The sequence below is a fragment of the Aulonocara sp. 'chitande type north' Nkhata Bay genome, linkage group LG9 (genome assembly GCF_057382095.1).
Source record: "Aulonocara sp. 'chitande type north' Nkhata Bay isolate Kocher_YH1m ecotype deep benthic linkage group LG9, A_spYH_male_GT1.1, whole genome shotgun sequence".
Classification (NCBI taxonomy): Eukaryota; Metazoa; Chordata; class Actinopteri; order Cichliformes; family Cichlidae; genus Aulonocara; species Aulonocara sp. 'chitande type north' Nkhata Bay.
The window spans coordinates 33,217,249-33,235,508 of NC_141352.1; the positions used below are offsets into that span (position 1 = coordinate 33,217,249).

The 18,260-nt window shown below is 40.1% G+C and overlaps 3 protein-coding genes across 20 annotated transcripts in view; 1 reads left to right on the top strand and 2 right to left on the bottom strand.

Moving 5' to 3' along the window:
- LOC147322575 (transcription factor 7-like 1-B) overlaps positions 1-18,260 on the top strand; it is a 33,084-nt gene that overhangs the window by 6,746 nt on the left and 8,078 nt on the right. For 4 of the 18 annotated variants that reach the window (XM_086307161.1, XM_086307168.1, XM_086307167.1 and 1 more), the window contains exons 1-3: positions 7,557-9,298; positions 12,038-12,194; positions 15,851-16,062. The gene's annotated coding sequence lies outside the window, so the exon portion shown is untranslated. The other 14 variants (XM_086307171.1, XR_015131115.1, XM_086307170.1 and 11 more) reach the window with 14 other exon arrangements.
- LOC147322577 (serine/threonine-protein kinase pim-1-like) lies at positions 6,667-11,182 on the bottom strand. The gene is made up of 9 exons (XM_086307076.1): positions 10,689-11,182; positions 10,043-10,285; positions 9,756-9,908; positions 9,540-9,634; positions 9,355-9,402; positions 9,033-9,251; positions 7,837-8,017; positions 7,580-7,750; positions 6,667-7,490 (listed from the first exon to the last, which is right to left on the bottom strand). The coding sequence occupies exons 1-9, from the start codon at positions 10,747-10,749 to the stop codon at positions 7,399-7,401; spliced, it is 1,263 nt and encodes a 420-aa protein (XP_086163202.1). The 5' UTR covers positions 10,750-11,182; the 3' UTR covers positions 6,667-7,398.
- On the bottom strand, positions 13,411-17,673 carry LOC147322578 (serine/threonine-protein kinase pim-1-like). The gene is made up of 9 exons (XM_086307084.1): positions 17,456-17,673; positions 16,807-17,049; positions 16,520-16,672; positions 16,304-16,398; positions 16,119-16,166; positions 15,797-16,015; positions 14,601-14,781; positions 14,344-14,514; positions 13,411-14,254 (listed from the first exon to the last, which is right to left on the bottom strand). Exons 1-9 carry the CDS (start codon positions 17,514-17,516, stop codon positions 14,163-14,165), a joined length of 1,263 nt encoding a protein of 420 aa, XP_086163210.1. The 5' UTR covers positions 17,517-17,673; the 3' UTR covers positions 13,411-14,162.

Sequence of the window (18,260 nt, forward strand, 5' to 3'; positions counted from 1 at the left end):
AAACGGTGGTGGATCAGTGTGCAAAAAGCCCCCAAAAGAAACACACAGCGTCTTTAGCTCAAACACTGTCTGATCTCTTAGATACTGTGCTGTTCCATTAATTAATTAAGAGAGTGCAGCTGTTCAGATCAGATGGTGAAGTAGGAAAATGCAGAACATGTTACTATAGCTGAATGCTGTGTAAAATACTAATAAATGTAACTCCCATTTATGGCTTTTACTACTGTGGGGCTAAATAAAAAATTACAGACATAATGAAATCTGCTACAATTACAAAGCTTAAGTTTAAAACAATTATTATATATGAAGCATTTTTTTGCTCTTTTTTATATTCTTTTTTACTAGTAATGGACTCAATTTTATTATCAACTTCAAAGACCTATTAAACTTTTAAACCATTAAATCCAGGAAATTACGGTAGATGCCCGTAAATGTACGAGACCCTCTTTATGGCTAGTATCCCCAAATATTTAATAATCCTTTCTAAAAGTACACAAATTTTGTTCTTTTCAATTAAATAGTGCATGTTTAATGCATTCTTGAGCAGGTAAAAATTCCACTAAATTAGTTTTTGCATATTTTTAAGTATAATCAAATTTTTATAGTTTGCGAGTACCAGCTTGACTTGCTGATCTTTATCTCAGGAGGCAGTGGGTTTTTACCCTCTCCCCCTTTGGTCCTGTGCGTTATCGTTTAAAACTCGCTATCTGCATCTTTTGGCTCCAGCACGTCTTTATTGTTAGAGTTGTTGCTTGCTGTGTTCTTCTGCGGGGTGCTGATGATTCATTGTTCTGCTTCTTCTGATGGTAAACGCCTCTGGAAAGCCTGAATATGTGAGCGCGTCTGATTCATACAGAGTTCTGCTCTGCCCCCCCGGGCTCATATATGCAGCCAGTGTGGATGTGTGTTATGTATCACTCACATGTTAGGTTCATTAGACTGACACAAGGGTGATGCACGGATGTTGGTGTTTTTAGGGCCAAGTGTGAAAGTGGAAGAAAGACAAATTATTTTGAAATGTTAAAAGAACGTTGGAAATTTGATCAGAATACGGTGAAAATGAGAGAAACAGATATTTTTCTCAGATCATTGTGTTAAATTGTCAAAATCCCCGTGTTCTTTAAGACTATCAGCTCTACTCTAAACAACCCTGAAAGCCTCTGCTGACACATGTCATCAGTTCCTTTCTTTCTTTGTAAACAAGGTCGAGTCTGTCAGGTCAGCAATAGAACTTCCTACAGATGACCCATCAGTGTTTATTCCATGACTGTAAACATGTTTCCATTCGTCACTTCAGTCTTTACTCTGAAATACAGAAAATGACATCATGGCTCAAAATCTTTGTCGTTCAAACAATTCTTTATTTAACAATATTTTAACTTTATTTAACAAAATACATTCAATGAAAACTTGAACAACAGAAAACTGATTTTTAATCCAACCACTGAAAAAAAAGGTAACCACTGAACACAAACACTACAGAAGAACAATTTATAAAGATTAACATTGAACTACAGGAACAGTTTGATTCATAGCCTCATTAGATCTTTAAGGAGAGCCGACCTGAACTCTGTGGAGCCTGATCTCCAGGGTTTAATATTTTAATTTATATTTAATTGTGTTGTGGTTTGCAGTGTTTTGTGTTGTTTCACTTTAAATTTGTAAAAGGAAAAAGCTGAAAATTTAAATAGTTAAAAGTTGAAATGTGAATAGTTGATTTTTGTATTATATGATTTATTTATTACATTTTATGTGGAGTGAATAAATAAAAGTATATTTACAGTGGCCCCTAGAGACAAAGCACATACAAACTTCAAATCACGTACTAACTCTGAAGCATGTACAAACTCCAAAACACGTAAAAACACGTACAAACTCCAAAACACGTAAAAACACGTACAAACTCCAAAACACGTAAAAACACGTACAAACTCCAAAACACGTACAAACTCCAAAACATGTAAAAACATGTACAAACTCCAAAACACGTAAAAACTCCAAAACACGTAAAAACTCAGAAGAACATAAAAACTCAAAAAGGATCATCCGGTCGCTGTTACCCACCCAACATTTTGGGAGCGGATACAAGAGCAACTGCGTCCAGAGAGAATCCGTAAGAAATCCCCAAAGATCTGTATGAAAGATTTCTCAATGTGAAGATATTTTCTATTTTATAATTATTTTTTTGTTTTTCTTTTGCTCTGCACTTCACAGGTTGTCTCAAGACAGTCAAACTTCCCAATTCAAAGGTAAGATTAATGAGACAGAAAAAAGCAAAGAAGATGCATTACTGGATTCTGATTGGCTTGCAGCCAAGAAGTGAGAAAGGTTATAGCTGGTGTAAAGGTACTGCAGATAAAAGCAGTGTGGATGAATAGAGGTTCTTTAGATACTCGGCTGTTTTCACATAATGTCATAGTTCTGGACCCGTGTCCAATCAGTTAATCACTCTCCCCAGTGTAAATACTCCCCTGGTTCCTCTATTCAGGTTCCAGTTTTCAACCTCGCAAGCAATTTCTAGTCTTTCCAGGCTTTTTTAGTCTCAAGGATTGTTTTCTGTCATAGACTGGGCATTTCTCACATTTCTCTCGCTTACTCACAGACCAACCTCGACCAGAAATATTAAACTTACACATACCTGCTGCCAATTTAAAAACATTCGACACATTATTCATCAGTCAGACGATGGCCTTTTCACCCTGATTTTATTAGTGCAAAGATTTTACGGTTTATTTTTTAAGTCTGTCTGTATTCTGGTCTTAGATATGAAGAAGGCCAAAGGCCACTTTTGGTTGCTTTAAGGCAGGGTTGTCAAACATAAGGCCTGGGGCCCAGAAATGCTTTGGCAAAGACTAATCTGGCCCATTCGATAGCTTTGGAATATGTGGACGGGATAGATTTGGGATTTTTAACTATGTTTTAATAAGTTTTACAGCTTTTTCTCCTGATTAAGACTTTTTCTGCTGCCGTTCACAAAAGTAATTAAGTGACAGATAAATAATTAAATGACAGAAAAGTTCCTGTCTTGGGTCCAGATTGAAAAAGACAACAACTATTTCCTCTTTTTTATTTACTACAACATTTCTTCAACATGTAGAAAAACTGAAACTTCTTTTTCTTATATTAAGACATCTCATTAATTTTAAATGTGTAGTTTTACTTCTTTACAGTGACAGAAAGGAGCGTTTCACTAGTCTGGCCCATTCAAGATTAAATTGAGCTGCATGTGGCCCATGAAATAAAAAGAGTTTTACACCCCTGCTTTAGGGAATTATAAAATTTTCCATTTTTGGTGGGAAATTTTAAGTGACTCAGCTGGTCTAATAACATAATAGATGTATAAAATATGACAATAACAGTCATTATAACAGTCATTTCATTGTTCTGTTCATAATAATCAGTGAAATAGATTTTTTTAAAATCTAGAACGTTAATGCGATGAATAAAAACTCGAGTGTGGTCTCTACTGATACGGCTGCTTGGCGATCCACACATGAGATTATGTCTTTAAACATGCTGATTAGCCATAAGTATCAAACCACTCACAGGGCAGGTGAATAACATTGATTACCTGATTACAGTGTAATAGGAACCCAACCTGTCAGCCTCAGCTACCCCCTCTCATTTCTGCAGTGTATCATAGTTATTAGGAGTTCAATAAATCCCAGCTCTGTTTACATATTTCCAAACCTTTTTAGAAGCATAACTACAGCAAAGTGGTGCATTGCTGTGTAACTGTTTGGTCAAAACTGTATGTTAGTCAATTACAAACATGAAACTTTAATATTTATAAGCTTGTTTTTGTATTATTATCCCACTGGGCTCGAGTCTCTGTGTTGCAGACATGTCCTGATCTCTTTCAGAGCTTGTCATCGCACTAAGAACTTTATAAACCTGCATCTTAACAGGGGAACTGATTGATTATCCTTCATACAGCTCGTTTGCTGTTTAACCATCTGCAGGATCCTCTCACAGGTATGATTCAGACTGAACTCTGATACTAATGGTGTGTTTTTTTTCTGTATCTCTCCCTCTCTTCCTTCTATGTCACCCCAGGAGCTTGTATCTATGAAGGAGCGCTGCATGCGGTAGGTACACCAACTCCTTTTGTACTCTCCTACCTCTTGCCTAGCACCGCTTTAAATCTCCGTCCCTACTGTTCACAGAATCTGTTGTGTTTATATGGCTTAATGGGTCTTAGCTCGTGCATTATTCACTGGAGACTTGAGCAGGTTGGTGTGACTGACGTTTGAAGCTCTTACCTGTGTGTGTGTATTCGAGGATAGGCGGTACGAGGTATTATCGGTAGGAGTTGCTGCGCATCCTCTGTTGTTTGAGAAGTAGCTAAGAAGATGTGTCTCATCAATAATGCATAGAAGATCCTGGCTTTGTGTTTGATAATGGCGATGAAAGAGCGCGATGCAGGGTCACTAGCAAAGATGAGCTGCTGTCTCCTGCTGTGCTGCCAATTGAAGGTTAGGCTGTTCTAAAAAAAAAGTTTAAAAGAAGTTTATGATGAGCTTTGCTCTTGTGGTTCTGCTGGGTATTGGCTAACATCCAGCGCTTCGCTCTGAGGTGTGCTTCTGCTTTATATTCTTTAAACCCGGCTGCTGGTTACTCATATCTTTGCTTGAGAGTTATTTTAATGTTTAAAGTTGTCGTGTTTGGCTAGAGGCATCGGCAGATGAGGAGTGGTTTTGTTCCTCTGTGCAGGCAGCCGGGGGTTGCCCACAGATGTAATTTATATGATTATAAACTCAGACCAGCCTATTAACTTTTCCCCTTACACCACACGGGTGCACTCTTCTGATTTCAGTCTGTCTGCTTTATTCTGGGACCAGGTATTGATGAGTTCTTCACACTGAGACGCAGTGGGAAAAGTGGGTGATGTTGGGTGATGACTTTTGCAAGAGAGAACCATGGCGGTAAATCTAATAGACTCCAAAGAGCCAATCAACAGCTAAATTCTGAAACATATGGGCCAATCATGTTGCTTTACTAGCATTTACTAGCTTATAGTTTGTTTTTTTTAAACGCAGAAACTAGTCAACGTGGACCCAGGGCAGAGAAAGTCCGAACTCAGGATTACTACAGACTTCTGAATAGGAGGAGCCAGTGTTGTGCAAGCTGACCCTTTTCAAAAAGCTCAAAAATCTGCTTGTGTAGATTAAAAAGAACAATGTGGTGCCTGCAGTTTCTGATTATTGCCGGGGTCTTAAAAGCTTTCCCGTTTATGAAAGAACTTCAGAAACATAAGTTTCTGTTCAAAGTATCCAACTGTTGAAATTAGGTAAATTTATTCGTGTATAAAGTTTTGGGCTACTTTTATCTTTGGTAACAAGATTGAACGTTTGACCTTCTCGTTGCTTTTCTCCTTCACCTTCCTCCTATTAGCCATTGTTTTTGTGTAGGTTTATTCTTTTACTCTAATTTATTGGACTCCGTGTGGGAGTTTTCCAATATTTTGCAATAAACAAGCTCCCTGCATACAAAACAGTTGGAGATGAGTTCAGGGTATTCGTGTTGTGCTAGGGGTGGAGATGACCGTCTCACATTGATTTTCTCTGAGTCTGGAGGAGAGTTTTTGTGGCCTCAGTTGTAGGCTGCAAAGACCAGCATCGCTCTGACTCTTCTAACTCTGCCTGCCAATTGTTTACATATTTGACATAACTTCTGCTGTTGTGCCTCCAGGCACCTGCTGCGCAGCTCAAAATGCCTCGCCAGGGGCAGCTTATCCAATAGCTGCTCTGTCAGTCTGCATCTGCTTGATAACACAAGAAATTACAGCTTTCTGTCCGTCTGCCTTCCTGAGTGAGATTTCTGTGCTTTGACAGGCAGTGGACAGACTGCAGAGCTGTTTACTGTGTTTTCATGGCAAAAGAAGCTTGTCTCACCTTGTCCTGAACATCATCTGAATGTGGAGCTGACTTTTACTATTTTGAAAAGGCCATGCATCGCTGAGATAGCATGCTTTTACCAAGTTAATGAATTTATATGTATTACACTATTAAAATGACCCAGTAAGCATGCAGAATATACTGTAGAGGATTTCGTTTCCATGTTAAATCCTACATACTAGAGAAAAATCTAGAAAATAAGGTTAAAAATAAATAAAACTACAGTACTATTCGTTTTGCCCCCCCTTAAAAACAATCCTTAAACTTGTGCTATTGTTGTCAACGCATTGATTATTTTAAGTTTGAGTCCAACATGTAGCTTTTCTTACCACTCCAAACATTGTCCTGTTTACTCAGTCCTCATGCTGAGTGTTTAGAGCCACATATTCGTGCTCCCAAGTAACATTCGGAGATAAAATATCAGAATTTCAGGAGCTGGGCCACGCCTCCAAACTTGACCCTTCCAGTTCTTATCTATGTATCACCCCCGATTTCTACAAGCTGTTCTCGTTCTCATGCCCCACCCTCCCTTACATACAACAATCTTGTTTGTAAGGCATCTTAAACTGCACTGAATGTCACATGGTTGCTGATACGTCTCCAGGCCTGTGTAAGTGGGACCTACTGTGGGGAATAGAGTCCACCTACTAACTGCCCCCAAAATGAGAAACTTCAGTTTACAAAACAGACAAAAAGACAAACCAATTTACTCCTTTTTGAATTTAGAAGTGCTCTCCACTTTCATTTCTAACTTTTTATATTCTTTAGAAAACCGAGATTTCTCTTTCTTAACAGCTTCCTCAAGTTCTCTGCGAGCCGCTTTCTCTTCATCGAGATCGTTTTGCATAAGCTCCCTCTCATTTTTGAGAAACTCAACTTCGTCTCGCAGGGTCTGGTTTTCAGAAGACAGGTCCTGATTTTCGGAGGTCAGTCGATTCAGTTTTTGTGTTTTAGCGTGCTCCTGGGAGACAATGGAGTCGTAGCTCCTCTGGAGTGCAGAGTTCTTCTCTTGTTCTTTCTGCACAGTATCTCTCTCAGACTGCCGTCCTTTGAGCTCATCTACCACCTGCAGGAGCTTGTCTCGGCGCTGCTCAGAGAGAGCTTCATGTTTAAACAAGTTTTATTTTAATGGAAGTTTACTTCAAGTCTTCAGATTTTTACTGTCTTTTATTTGATTACTTTAAAGTATATGATTACATTAGAGTAATTAAATAAAGACAGTTTTGATGGAGCTCCTGAGCCAGCCCAAGCTCTCTATGAAGACGAGGAAAAACTCCCCTGGGGGGGCCAGACTGACGGGAAGAAACCTCGGGAAAGCCCATTCAAAGAGAGATCCCCTTTCCTGGGATGGCTGGGGGGGGTTACAGGAATTCCAAAACACTGAAATTTAAAGTGGGCCAATTAAAAAAAATTATTTCCTGAAAAAAAGAAAGGTAATTCATACATCACACATAAATGATAACGTCTGAATTGTGTGTGTTTGTGTGTGTGTGTGATAGGCTTATCTCAGCCAAGTGTGATGCTGTAGCTCCTCCAGCGTCGGCCGCGTCTCCGGGACTTTGGTTAAACACGCGTCCAAGAAATCCCGGCAGTCTGGAAAGAAAGGAAAGAGAAAAAACATGAAGATGATAGTTCCAGTGGTCCAAGCCATCAGTCAGTCTTGAAGTGTGACGTTTTCTTACTTTTGGACAGATGTCTTTTGAATTTCAGGCGCTTTTTGAGGAAGCTCGTGGTGTTAAAGTCCCCGGCATGAAGCGCTTCGTACAGAACCACTCCCATTTGCCATACCGTGGTGGGTCCACACCTGTAGCAACTGCGCCCGTACCACTCGGGAGGGGAGTAAATTTCTGTACCTAATAAACAGACACAATTGCAATTTCTTCTAAAACAAAAGGCGAAAATTGTGACATCTGTGAAGAGCAAGAGCAGAATATGTTACCATAGAAGACGCGGTACTGCGACTGCTCCTTAACAAAGCAGCTCAGTCCAAAGTCGATGATACGAACACGCGGTACATCTGAGCCGGTCTCAATTAGAATGTTCTCACTCTTGATGTCCCGGTGAAAGATGTGTTTATCCTCCAGGTGCTTCGCAGCATCAACCAGCTGCTTCAGAATGACCTGGAAATAGAGCAGGGCGATATGACCAAAAATATTTATCACGATATACATTTGAAAAGTTGTGATAACGATATAACTGACGATATAACTGACACTAGACAAAATACTTTACAACGCCACAACTTTATTAGTGCAAAAAACCCCATAAATGTATTTTCACTTAAACAAGCAGCTGTTTTTTTATGTGCATTAAAGTTATATAAAAATGTAACAGTGCAAATGCAAATTCCTCGCTGACAGTTTAACCAAAAGGCATTTCCAGTGGAAATTGGCCGACATATCCTCAGCATAACCATGTAAAATATCCACAAAGCTTAAAAAGAGGTTATACACACACAATACGGTAATATCACGTTGAGGTGCAGTACGTATCACTCCGCGAGGCGCCTGCCTACGATAGCCGTAATGCTCCGACAATCCATCGAGCGGTGCGGCTTTGTAGCTTAGCAAAGTCGCCGTGTACATAAAATCGTTTTGAGGTCAGTAAACACAACCAGAATTCATACATAAGGCACACGGGATTATAAGGGGCACTGTCGAGTTTCAGAAAAATCAAAGGATTGATTTTAAGTGTGCCGTATTTTCCAAACAACACGGTAATAACGGCGGCCCGCTAGCATGCGCTACCAAAAATCGTGCTTTGTTGTGTATCTGACGGACGAAAGCTAAACCAGTTCCACACCACTAAAGTTGCAGCATTTTTACAAACCAGTTCTGGTTCATCCGTTTCATTCAACGATCCACTTTTGCTCTTCTCTTTCTGCGTCACCGCCATCTGCGTATGTAAACATAGGCACTGCGCATGCGCGTTTTACCTATTCTAGCGCGATATTTCATTTTCCTATCGTTGCCCAAAATTACACCGGTATTACCGTGAATGGTATGATATAGCCCAGCCCTACCTGGAAACGATGAAAAAGACAATAATCAATCAATGGGTTAATGTTTCTCTAATACTCTGTGCTTTGATTGAATGATGTACAGTCTAAGACTCTTCTAAGGCAAGTCAACTTGCCTTGGCCTTGTCCTCTGGCAAAAATCCTCCATTTTCTTCTATGTATTTATCCAGGTCCACAGCGGGGACAGGTCTCTCCATCACCAGGATCAGCTCTCTGCCAAAGTCAAACCACTCCAACAGAGACACTGGGGCTGATGTTTCCACTGATCCATCTGCTTCAGCTGCAAGCTTCAGCATGATGGCAACTTCCACTGACACATTCTTCCCGTTATCATCCTGAAATATTTCAACAAAGTGGATGATGAGGCACAGACGTTCCACAGGTGAACGCTGCATGCAATCCACTAATGTAAAAACAATTCAAGTCTTGCACATTTACCTTCACTTTGCAGTACACTTTCCCCTTTGGGATGTGTTTGATGGCCACCTAAAAGACACAGGGCATTGATGAGCATTTCCTCAGTATGACATCATTAAAGGTGTAAAACAGCATACATCTCAGCTTACGATATTATCCCTTATCTGCATTACTGCCTGTCTTACTACCACCATCTGAACACTTACTGGTAAATGATCCTTTATGCGGTAGCCAGCAAACACTGCTCCACAGCCTCCTTCTCCAAGCCGGTGCTCCTCCACGTATCTTGCTTGGAAGTCACCTAAACAGACAAACACAAATTGGGTTTTACTACAGCTGTCACACAAATTACTCTCTGCTGTACCCTAAATGTTCATTTTGCTCTTCACCTGAATATAAAAGCTAAGCTGCTTGCTACTTACGTTTCTGTTCAGCCACTGACTTTTTGGCAACGGTTTTGGTTTTGTCCTGGTCCACGTTCTTTTTCTTAGGTGGGTCCCTGGTGTCTCCCGCAGCTTTCCTTTTGCCAGCCTTTTTGTTTTTACTGCAGCTCTCTGAAATCTCTATGCTGCAGTCTGCAGATGTGGAAAACACCAAAAGCACGTCAGCTTATTAGATAATAGACACAAATATCTCCCAAACACTAATATCTTCAAACTAGCAACCAGATGTACACTTAATCTACCCCTCACTCAACTAATTAGCCTACCTTTACCAGTGTCCAACCAGGAAGATGCCTGCCCCTTGTCACCGCTCACATGCTCAAGAAGTTTACGCTTTTTTGCTGTATTGGTTGTCCCCGCTTCATCTTGTTGGACCTTTCGCTTGACTCCCCCGACCACATGAGCATCTGAGCTGGTGGAAGGACCAGCCTGCTCAGTGACCCTCCTTCTTTTTATGGGGGTCGTTTTTTCAGGACTGGCCTTTCTTTTAGCCATCCTGCTCTTACAATCTATAAACAACAACAACACATTAGTGAAAAAGAGCGCTCGACATCAGGACTAGAAGGATTTTGATGTCATTGAATTTTAAATTAGTATTGCTTACAATATAATAACAAGTTTATCCTTTTGATAAAAAACACACCGAGTCCATATTAGGTCTACTAAGTCTAGATACTGATGACACTTGTTGCTCTGTTTTCACTGCTCAGTCCAAGAATAAACTTGTCACATTATTTTACCAAAAGACAAAGTGCCCCAGTAACCTTTCTTTGATTAGACATGTTGCACTCAGGTTAGTTTCAATCAAAACCAGGATTTAAATCCTCTAAAAATGAATCATTTTATACACAGAGCCTCAACATTGTTAGAAATGTACATTCTGTTATTTAGGGGATTTTATTTTTTACTTACTTTGATCTCCTGGATCTTTCTTATCTGCCTCAGTCGTAACTTTTCTTGTTTCCTTTTTCATCTTAATTTTTAAAATAGAAAATGTCACCTTAATGAGTGAATAGTCCTTCAAATGTCTGGATGCTTGACTTTTCTAACTAAGCTGTATAAGTCAGTTCTGTAAGTGAGCTTTAAAAGTAAACTCCGGAGTCTATGGCAACACAACATTAGAACCTTGCCTTTTAGTGACATCACTAAAAGGCAGTGTCCCAAGTAGTTTAAAGAAAAACACTCTGGCATTTCATATAATTCAGTAATTTCACATTAAACTTTCTTTCATTATCCTTTCATTATTTGTTTAAAGACTTGATGTGTGGATGCTACTATGAAGACTTCTAGTTGAGCAAACACTAATAAACACTGACTAGTTTATCTGAGATAAAATATAACACTTTTTTATTAAGTCAGTGTTAACTCTGTTTTTTTCTGTTAGGATCATTCAATAGTATCAGAAGAGAAAAGAAAAGTATGTTTTGTTTTGTTTTTTTTCTTCAAGATCTGTTCACATGTACTTTAGCAAGAGTGAGTACACAGCGTTAAAAAATGGTACTTAGTGTAGTGAGGAAGGCGAAAAGCAAAGAGAGCATATGAAGGTAATATTGAAGAAGGCGCAGTTTTGAAGTGGTGAAAGGCAAAGGCATGAGTGCAAGCGTAATAAAAGGTAATAGGAGAGATGTCGAGCAGGCGGAGGACTTGGCTGGAGCAGGAAAAGGCAAAAGGGGAAACGCGAGTGCACGTCTGAAACTTCTTCACTGTCAGTGAATCCTAATTCTTAAGACTAACTAAGAAGAATAAATCTATGTATGAATGTCGTTTTGAGCACATCTCCTCTTTCTACTGATCAATTCTTCCACCTAGTGGATAGATGATAGTATTGCAGCTTGTCTCGTCACCTGTTGTGTGTTTTGTGTGCTCCAGAACCTGCGTCCTGTTGGAGTACTGTACGTAAAACACACAAACACTGGAGTGAACACAGCTGCTGAACATCTCTATATTCATAACTTCTTCCTGTTATCTCATATCTGTCTCCCTTCATCTGTGTAGGAACGGTGTACAGATGTATGAGTATGTCACTCCTGCTCCTCCACCTAACACCTCCACTCCAAACTAAGTTTGCTCGGCTGCTTTGGTTCACTGATCTGCAAGTATCTGTCATTTGTTTGCAGATGTCTGCAGGAATTATTGTAATGATCCATTAATGGTGCCTGATTTCATTCAGTTTTACAGCTTGTCTCGTGTTTTTGAACTGCTTCCCTCACAGTTGTACACAGTGCTAACATGTGCTCTTACTCTGTGTTTTATTCCTGAAGAAAAAGAAAGTGCCCAGCCCAGCAGGATGAAGATGGGCCATACGTCAAGAAGCCGCCAAATGCCTTCATGCTCTATCTCAAAGAGCAGAGGCCAAAGGTCATTGCTGAACTCAACATCCCTGGAAATGCAGCCGTAAATGCAGTGGTGGGACAGAGAGTAAGTGTGTAACTCTACGTCTATTGCAGCATAACTAAGGGAGGATTCAGGGTCACCTGGTCCAGCCCTAACTATATGCTTTAGCAAAAAGGAAAGTTTTAAGCCTAATCTTAAAAGTAGAGATAGTGTCTGTCTCCTGAATCCAAACTGGAAGCTGGTTCCACAGAAGAGGGGCCTGAAAACTGAAGGCTCTCCCTCCCATTCTACTTTTAAATACTCTAGGAACAACAAGTAGGCCTGCAGAGCGAGAGCGAAGTGCTCTAATAGGGTGATATGGTACTACAAGGTCATTAAGATAAGATGGGGCCTGATTATTTAAGACCTTGTATGTGAGGAGCAGGATTTTGAATTCAATTCTGGATTTAACAGGAGAAATCTGCTCTCTCTTTCTAGTCCCTGTCAGGACTCTTGCTGCAGCATTTTGGATCAGCTGAAGGCTTTTCAGTGAGTTTTTTGGACATCCTGATAATAATGAATTACAGTCGTCCAGCCTGGAAGTAATAAATGGTAAATGCCCTGTATTTATATAGCGCTTTACTAGTCCCTAAGGACCCCAAAGCGCTTTACATATCCAGTCATCCACCCATTCACACACACATTCACACAATAAATGCATGAACTAGTTTTTCAGCGTCACTCTGAGACAGGATATTTCTAATTTTAGAGATGTTGCGCAAATGGAAGAACGCAGTCTTACATATTTGTTTAATATGTGCGTTGAAGGACATGTCCTGGTCAAAAATGACTCCAAGGTTCCTCACAGCGTTACTGGAGGCCAAGGTAATGCCATCCAGAGTAAGAATCTGGTTAGATACCATATTTCTAAACTTTTCAGGGACGAGTACAATAACCTCAGTTTGATCTGAATTAAGAAGCAGAAAGTTAGCGGCCATCCAGGTCTTTAAGTCTTTAAGACATTCCTGCAGTGTAACTCATTGGTGTGTGTTATCTGGCTTCATGGACAGATAGAGCTGGGTGTCATCTGCATAGCAGTGAAAATTTATGCTATGTCTTCTAATGATGCTGCCTAGGGGAAACATGTATAATGTAAACAGAATTGGTCCTAGCACTGAACCCTGTGGAACTCCATAATTAACCTCAGTGTGTGAAGAGGACTCTCCATTTACATGCACAAATTGGAGTCTATTAGATAGATATGTCACAAACCAAACTGTACACTGGTAAACTGTTACAATAAAAAAGACCGTAATTTTCTTTACTCTTCTTTATTTATGTAACTTTTGTTTTCACTGGCAATTTAGTATTAGGTTAGGACAAAAAACAAATTAGGAAGGTTAAAGACAGAACATTACTAGATTGTGGTTTTAATTAAAATGTAGCCTTTGACAATGCTGAACACATGAGAAGCTACTTTAAGGCATATCACCCAATTTGTAATATTGCTAAACATTTCTTAAGGCAGACGAGTCATGCTGGCTGGGTCAGTGTCATTTTTGTTGTAATTGATGTCTGGTTTGTTCTGTTCCCTAGTGATGGGTAGGGATGGGTACCAGTATCCGGTGTTCTGACATAATCCTTGAAATAGTAATAACACAGTATCCTCAGCAAAGATGAATTAAACAAGTTTTATTTTAATGGAAGTTTACTTCAAGTCTTCAGATTTTTACTGTCTTTTATTTGATTACTTTAAAGTATATGATTACATTAGAGTAATTAAATAAAGACAGTTTTGATGGAGCTCCTGAGCCAGCCCAAGCTCTCTATGAAGACGAGGAAAAACTCCCCTGGGGGGGCCAGACTGACGGGAAGAAACCTCGGGAAAGCCCATTCAAAGAGAGATCCCCTTTCCTGGGATGGCTGGGGGGGGTTACAGGAATTCCAAAACACTGAAATTTAAAGTGGGCCAATTAAAAAAAATTATTTCCTGAAAAAAAGAAAGGTAATTCATACATCACACATAAATGATAACGTCTGAATTGTGTGTGTTTGTGTGTGTGTGTGATAGGCTTATCTCAGCCAAGTGTGATGCTGTAGCTCCTCCAGCGTCGGCCGCGTCTCCGGGACTTTGGTTAAACACGCGTCCAAGAAATCCCGGCAGTCTGGAAAGAAAGGAAAGAGAAAAAACATGAAGATGATAGTTCCAGTGGTCCAAGCCATCAGTCAGTCTTGAAGTGTGACGTTTTCTTACTTTTGGACATATGTCTTTTGAATTTCAGGCGCTTTTTGAGGAAGCTCGTGGTGTTAAAGTCCCCGGCATGAAGCGCTTCGTACAGAACCACTCCCATTTGCCATACCGTGGTGGGTCCACACCTGTAGCAACTGCGCCCGTACCACTCGGGAGGGGAGTAAATTTCTGTACCTAATAAACAGACACAATTGCAATTTCTTCTAAAACAAAAGGCGAAAATTGTGACATCTGTGAAGAGCAAGAGCAGAATATGTTACCATAGAAGACGCGGTACTGCGACTGCTCCTTAACAAAGCAGCTCAGTCCAAAGTCGATGATACGAACACGCGGTACATCTGAGCCGGTCTCAATTAGAATGTTCTCACTCTTGATGTCCCGGTGAAAGATGTGTTTATCCTCCAGGTGCTTCGCAGCATCAACCAGCTGCTTCAGAATGACCTGGAAATAGAGCAGGGCGATATGACCAAAAATATTTATCACGATATACATTTGAAAAGTTGTGATAACGATATAACTGACGATATAACTGACACTAGACAAAATACTTTACAACGCCACAACTTTATTAGTGCAAAAAACCCCATAAATGTATTTTCACTTAAACAAGCAGCTGTTTTTTTATGTGCATTAAAGTTATATAAAAATGTAACAGTGCAAATGCAAATTCCTCGCTGACAGTTTAACCAAAAGGCATTTCCAGTGGAAATTGGCCGACATATCCTCAGCATAACCATGTAAAATATCCACAAAGCTTAAAAAGAGGTTATACACACACAATACGGTAATATCACGTTGAGGTGCAGTACGTATCACTCCGCGAGGCGCCTGCCTACGATAGCCGTAATGCTCCGACAATCCATCGAGCGGTGCGGCTTTGTAGCTTAGCAAAGTCGCCGTGTACATAAAATCGTTTTGAGGTCAGTAAACACAACCAGAATTCATACATAAGGCACACGGGATTATAAGGGGCACTGTCGAGTTTCAGAAAAATCAAAGGATTGATTTTAAGTGTGCCGTATTTTCCAAACAACACGGTAATAACGGCGGCCCGCTAGCATGCGCTACCAAAAATCGTGCTTTGTTGTGTATCTGACGGACGAAAGCTAAACCAGTTCCACACCACTAAAGTTGCAGCATTTTTACAAACCAGTTCTGGTTCATCCGTTTCATTCAACGATCCACTTTTGCTCTTCTCTTTCTGCGTCACCGCCATCTGCGTATGTAAACATAGGCACTGCGCATGCGCGTTTTACCTATTCTAGCGCGATATTTCATTTTCCTATCGTTGCCCAAAATTACACCGGTATTACCGTGAATGGTATGATATAGCCCAGCCCTACCTGGAAACGATGAAAAAGACAATAATCAATCAATGGGTTAATGTTTCTCTAATACTCTGTGCTTTGATTGAATGATGTACAGTCTAAGACTCTTCTAAGGCAAGTCAACTTGCCTTGGCCTTGTCCTCTGGCAAAAATCCTCCATTTTCTTCTATGTATTTATCCAGGTCCACAGCGGGGACAGGTCTCTCCATCACCAGGATCAGCTCTCTGCCAAAGTCAAACCACTCCAACAGAGACACTGGGGCTGATGTTTCCACTGATCCATCTGCTTCAGCTGCAAGCTTCAGCATGATGGCAACTTCCACTGACACATTCTTCCCGTTATCATCCTGAAATATTTCAACAAAGTGGATGATGAGGCACAGACGTTCCACAGGTGAACGCTGCATGCAATCCACTAATGTAAAAACAATTCAAGTCTTGCACATTTACCTTCACTTTGCAGTACACTTTCCCCTTTGGGATGTGTTTGATGGCCACCTAAAAGACACAGGGCATTGATGAGCATTTCCTCAGTATGACATCATTAAAGGTGTAAAACAGCATACATCTCAGCTTACGATATTATCCCTTATCTGCATTACTGCCTGTCTTACTACCACCATCTGAACACTTACTGGTAAATGATCCTTTATGCGGTAGCCAGCAAACACTGCTCCACAGCCTCCTTCTCCAAGCCGGTGCTCCTCCACGTATCTTGCTTGGAAGTCACCTAAACAGACAAACACAAATTGGGTTTTACTACAGCTGTCACACAAATTACTCTCTGCTGTACCCTAAATGTTCATTTTGCTCTTCACCTGAATATAAAAGCTAAGCTGCTTGCTACTTACGTTTCTGTTCAGCCACTGACTTTTTGGCAACGGTTTTGGTTTTGTCCTGGTCCACGTTCTTTTTCTTAGGTGGGTCCCTGGTGTCTCCCGCAGCTTTCCTTTTGCCAGCCTTTTTGTTTTTACTGCAGCTCTCTGAAATCTCTATGCTGCAGTCTGCAGATGTGGAAAACACCAAAAGCACATCAGCTTATTAGATAATAGACACAAATATCTCCCAAACACTAATATCTTCAAACTAGCAACCAGATGTACACTTAATCTACCCCTCACTCAACTAATTAGCCTACCTTTACCAGTGTCCAACCAGGAAGATGCCTGCCCCTTGTCACCGCTCACATGCTCAAGAAGTTTACGCTTTTTTGCTGTATTGGTTGTCCCCGCTTCATCTTGTTGGACCTTTCGCTTGACTCCCCCGACCACATGAGCATCTGAGCTGGTGGAAGGACCAGCCTGCTCAGTGACCCTCCTTCTTTTTATGGGGGTCGTTTTTTCAGGACTGGCCTTTCTTTTAGCCATCCTGCTCTTACAATCTATAAACAACAACAACACATTAGTGAAAAAGAGCGCTCGACATCAGGACTAGAAGGATTTTGATGTCATTGAATTTTAAATTAGTATTGCTTACAATATAATAACAAGTTTATCCTTTTGATAAAAAACACCAACACGAGTCCATACCAGGTCTACTAAGTCTAGATACTGATGACACTTGTTGCTCTGTTTTCACTGCTCAGTCCAAGAATAAACTTGTCACATTATTTTACCAAAAGACAAAGTGCCCCAGTAACCTTTCTTTGATTAGACATGTTGCACTCAGGTTAGTTTCAATCAAAACCAGGATTTAAATCCTCTAAAAATGAATCATTTTATACACAGAGCCTCAACATTGTTAGAAATGTACATTCTGTTATTTAGGGGATTTTATTTTTTACTTACTTTGATCTCCTGGATCTTTCTTATCTGCCTCAGTCGTAACTTTTCTTGTTTCCTTTTTCATCTTAATTTTTAAAATAGAAAATGTCACCTTAATGAGTGAATAGTCCTTCAAATGTCTGGATGCTTGACTTTTCTAACTAAGCTGTATAAGTCAGTTCTGTAAGTGAGCTTTAAAAGTAAACTCCGGAGTCTATGGCAACACAACATTAGAACCTTGCCTTTTAGTGACATCACTAAAAGGCAAGTAGTTTAAAGAAAAACACTCTGGCATTTCATATAATTCAGTAATTTCACATTAAACTTTCTTTCATTATCCTTTCATTATTTGTTTAAAGACTTGATGTGTGGATGCTACTATGAAGACTTCTAGTTGAGCAAACACTAATAAACACTGACTAGTTTATCTGAGATAAAATATAACACTTTTTTATTAAGTCAGTGTTAACTCTGTTTTTTTCTGTTAGGATCATTCAATAGTATCAGAAGAGAAAAGAAAAGTATGTTTTGTTTTGTTTTTTTTCTTCAAGATCTGTTCACATGTACTCAGCAAGAGTGAGTACACAGCGTTAAAAAATGGTACTTAGTGTAGTGAGGAAGGCGAAAAGCAAAGCGAGCATATGAAGGTAATATTGAAGAAGGCGCAGTTTTGAAGTGGTGAAAGGCAAAGGCATGAGTGCAAGCGTAATAAAAGGTAATAGGAGAGATGTCGAGCAGGCGGAGGACTTGGCTGGAGCAGGAAAAGGCAAAAGGGGAAACGCGAGTGCACGTCTGAAACTTCTTCACTGTCAGTGAATCCTAATTCTTA

What these genes read in the sequence shown, in the direction of transcription:
- LOC147322577 (XM_086307076.1), bottom strand. Translation starts at nt 10,749, where the DNA reads ATGAAAAAGGAAACAAGAAAAGTTACGACTGAGGCAGATAAGAAAGAT. An exon ending in CTGGTTGGACACTGGTAAAG is followed by an intron (nt 9,909 to 10,042) that starts GTAGGCTAATTA and finishes CCACATCTGCAG; the next exon opens with ACTGCAGCATAGAGATTTCA. An exon ending in TGCCAGAGGACAAGGCCAAG is followed by an intron (nt 8,018 to 9,032) that starts GCAAGTTGACTT and finishes CTCTATTTCCAG; the next exon opens with GTCATTCTGAAGCAGCTGGT.
- LOC147322578 (XM_086307084.1), bottom strand. Translation starts at nt 17,516, where the DNA reads ATGAAAAAGGAAACAAGAAAAGTTACGACTGAGGCAGATAAGAAAGAT. An exon ending in GCATAAAGGATCATTTACCA is followed by an intron (nt 16,167 to 16,303) that starts GTAAGTGTTCAG and finishes TGTGTCTTTTAG; the next exon opens with GTGGCCATCAAACACATCCC. An exon ending in GCAGTACCGCGTCTTCTATG is followed by an intron (nt 14,515 to 14,600) that starts GTAACATATTCT and finishes TCTGTTTATTAG; the next exon opens with GTACAGAAATTTACTCCCCT.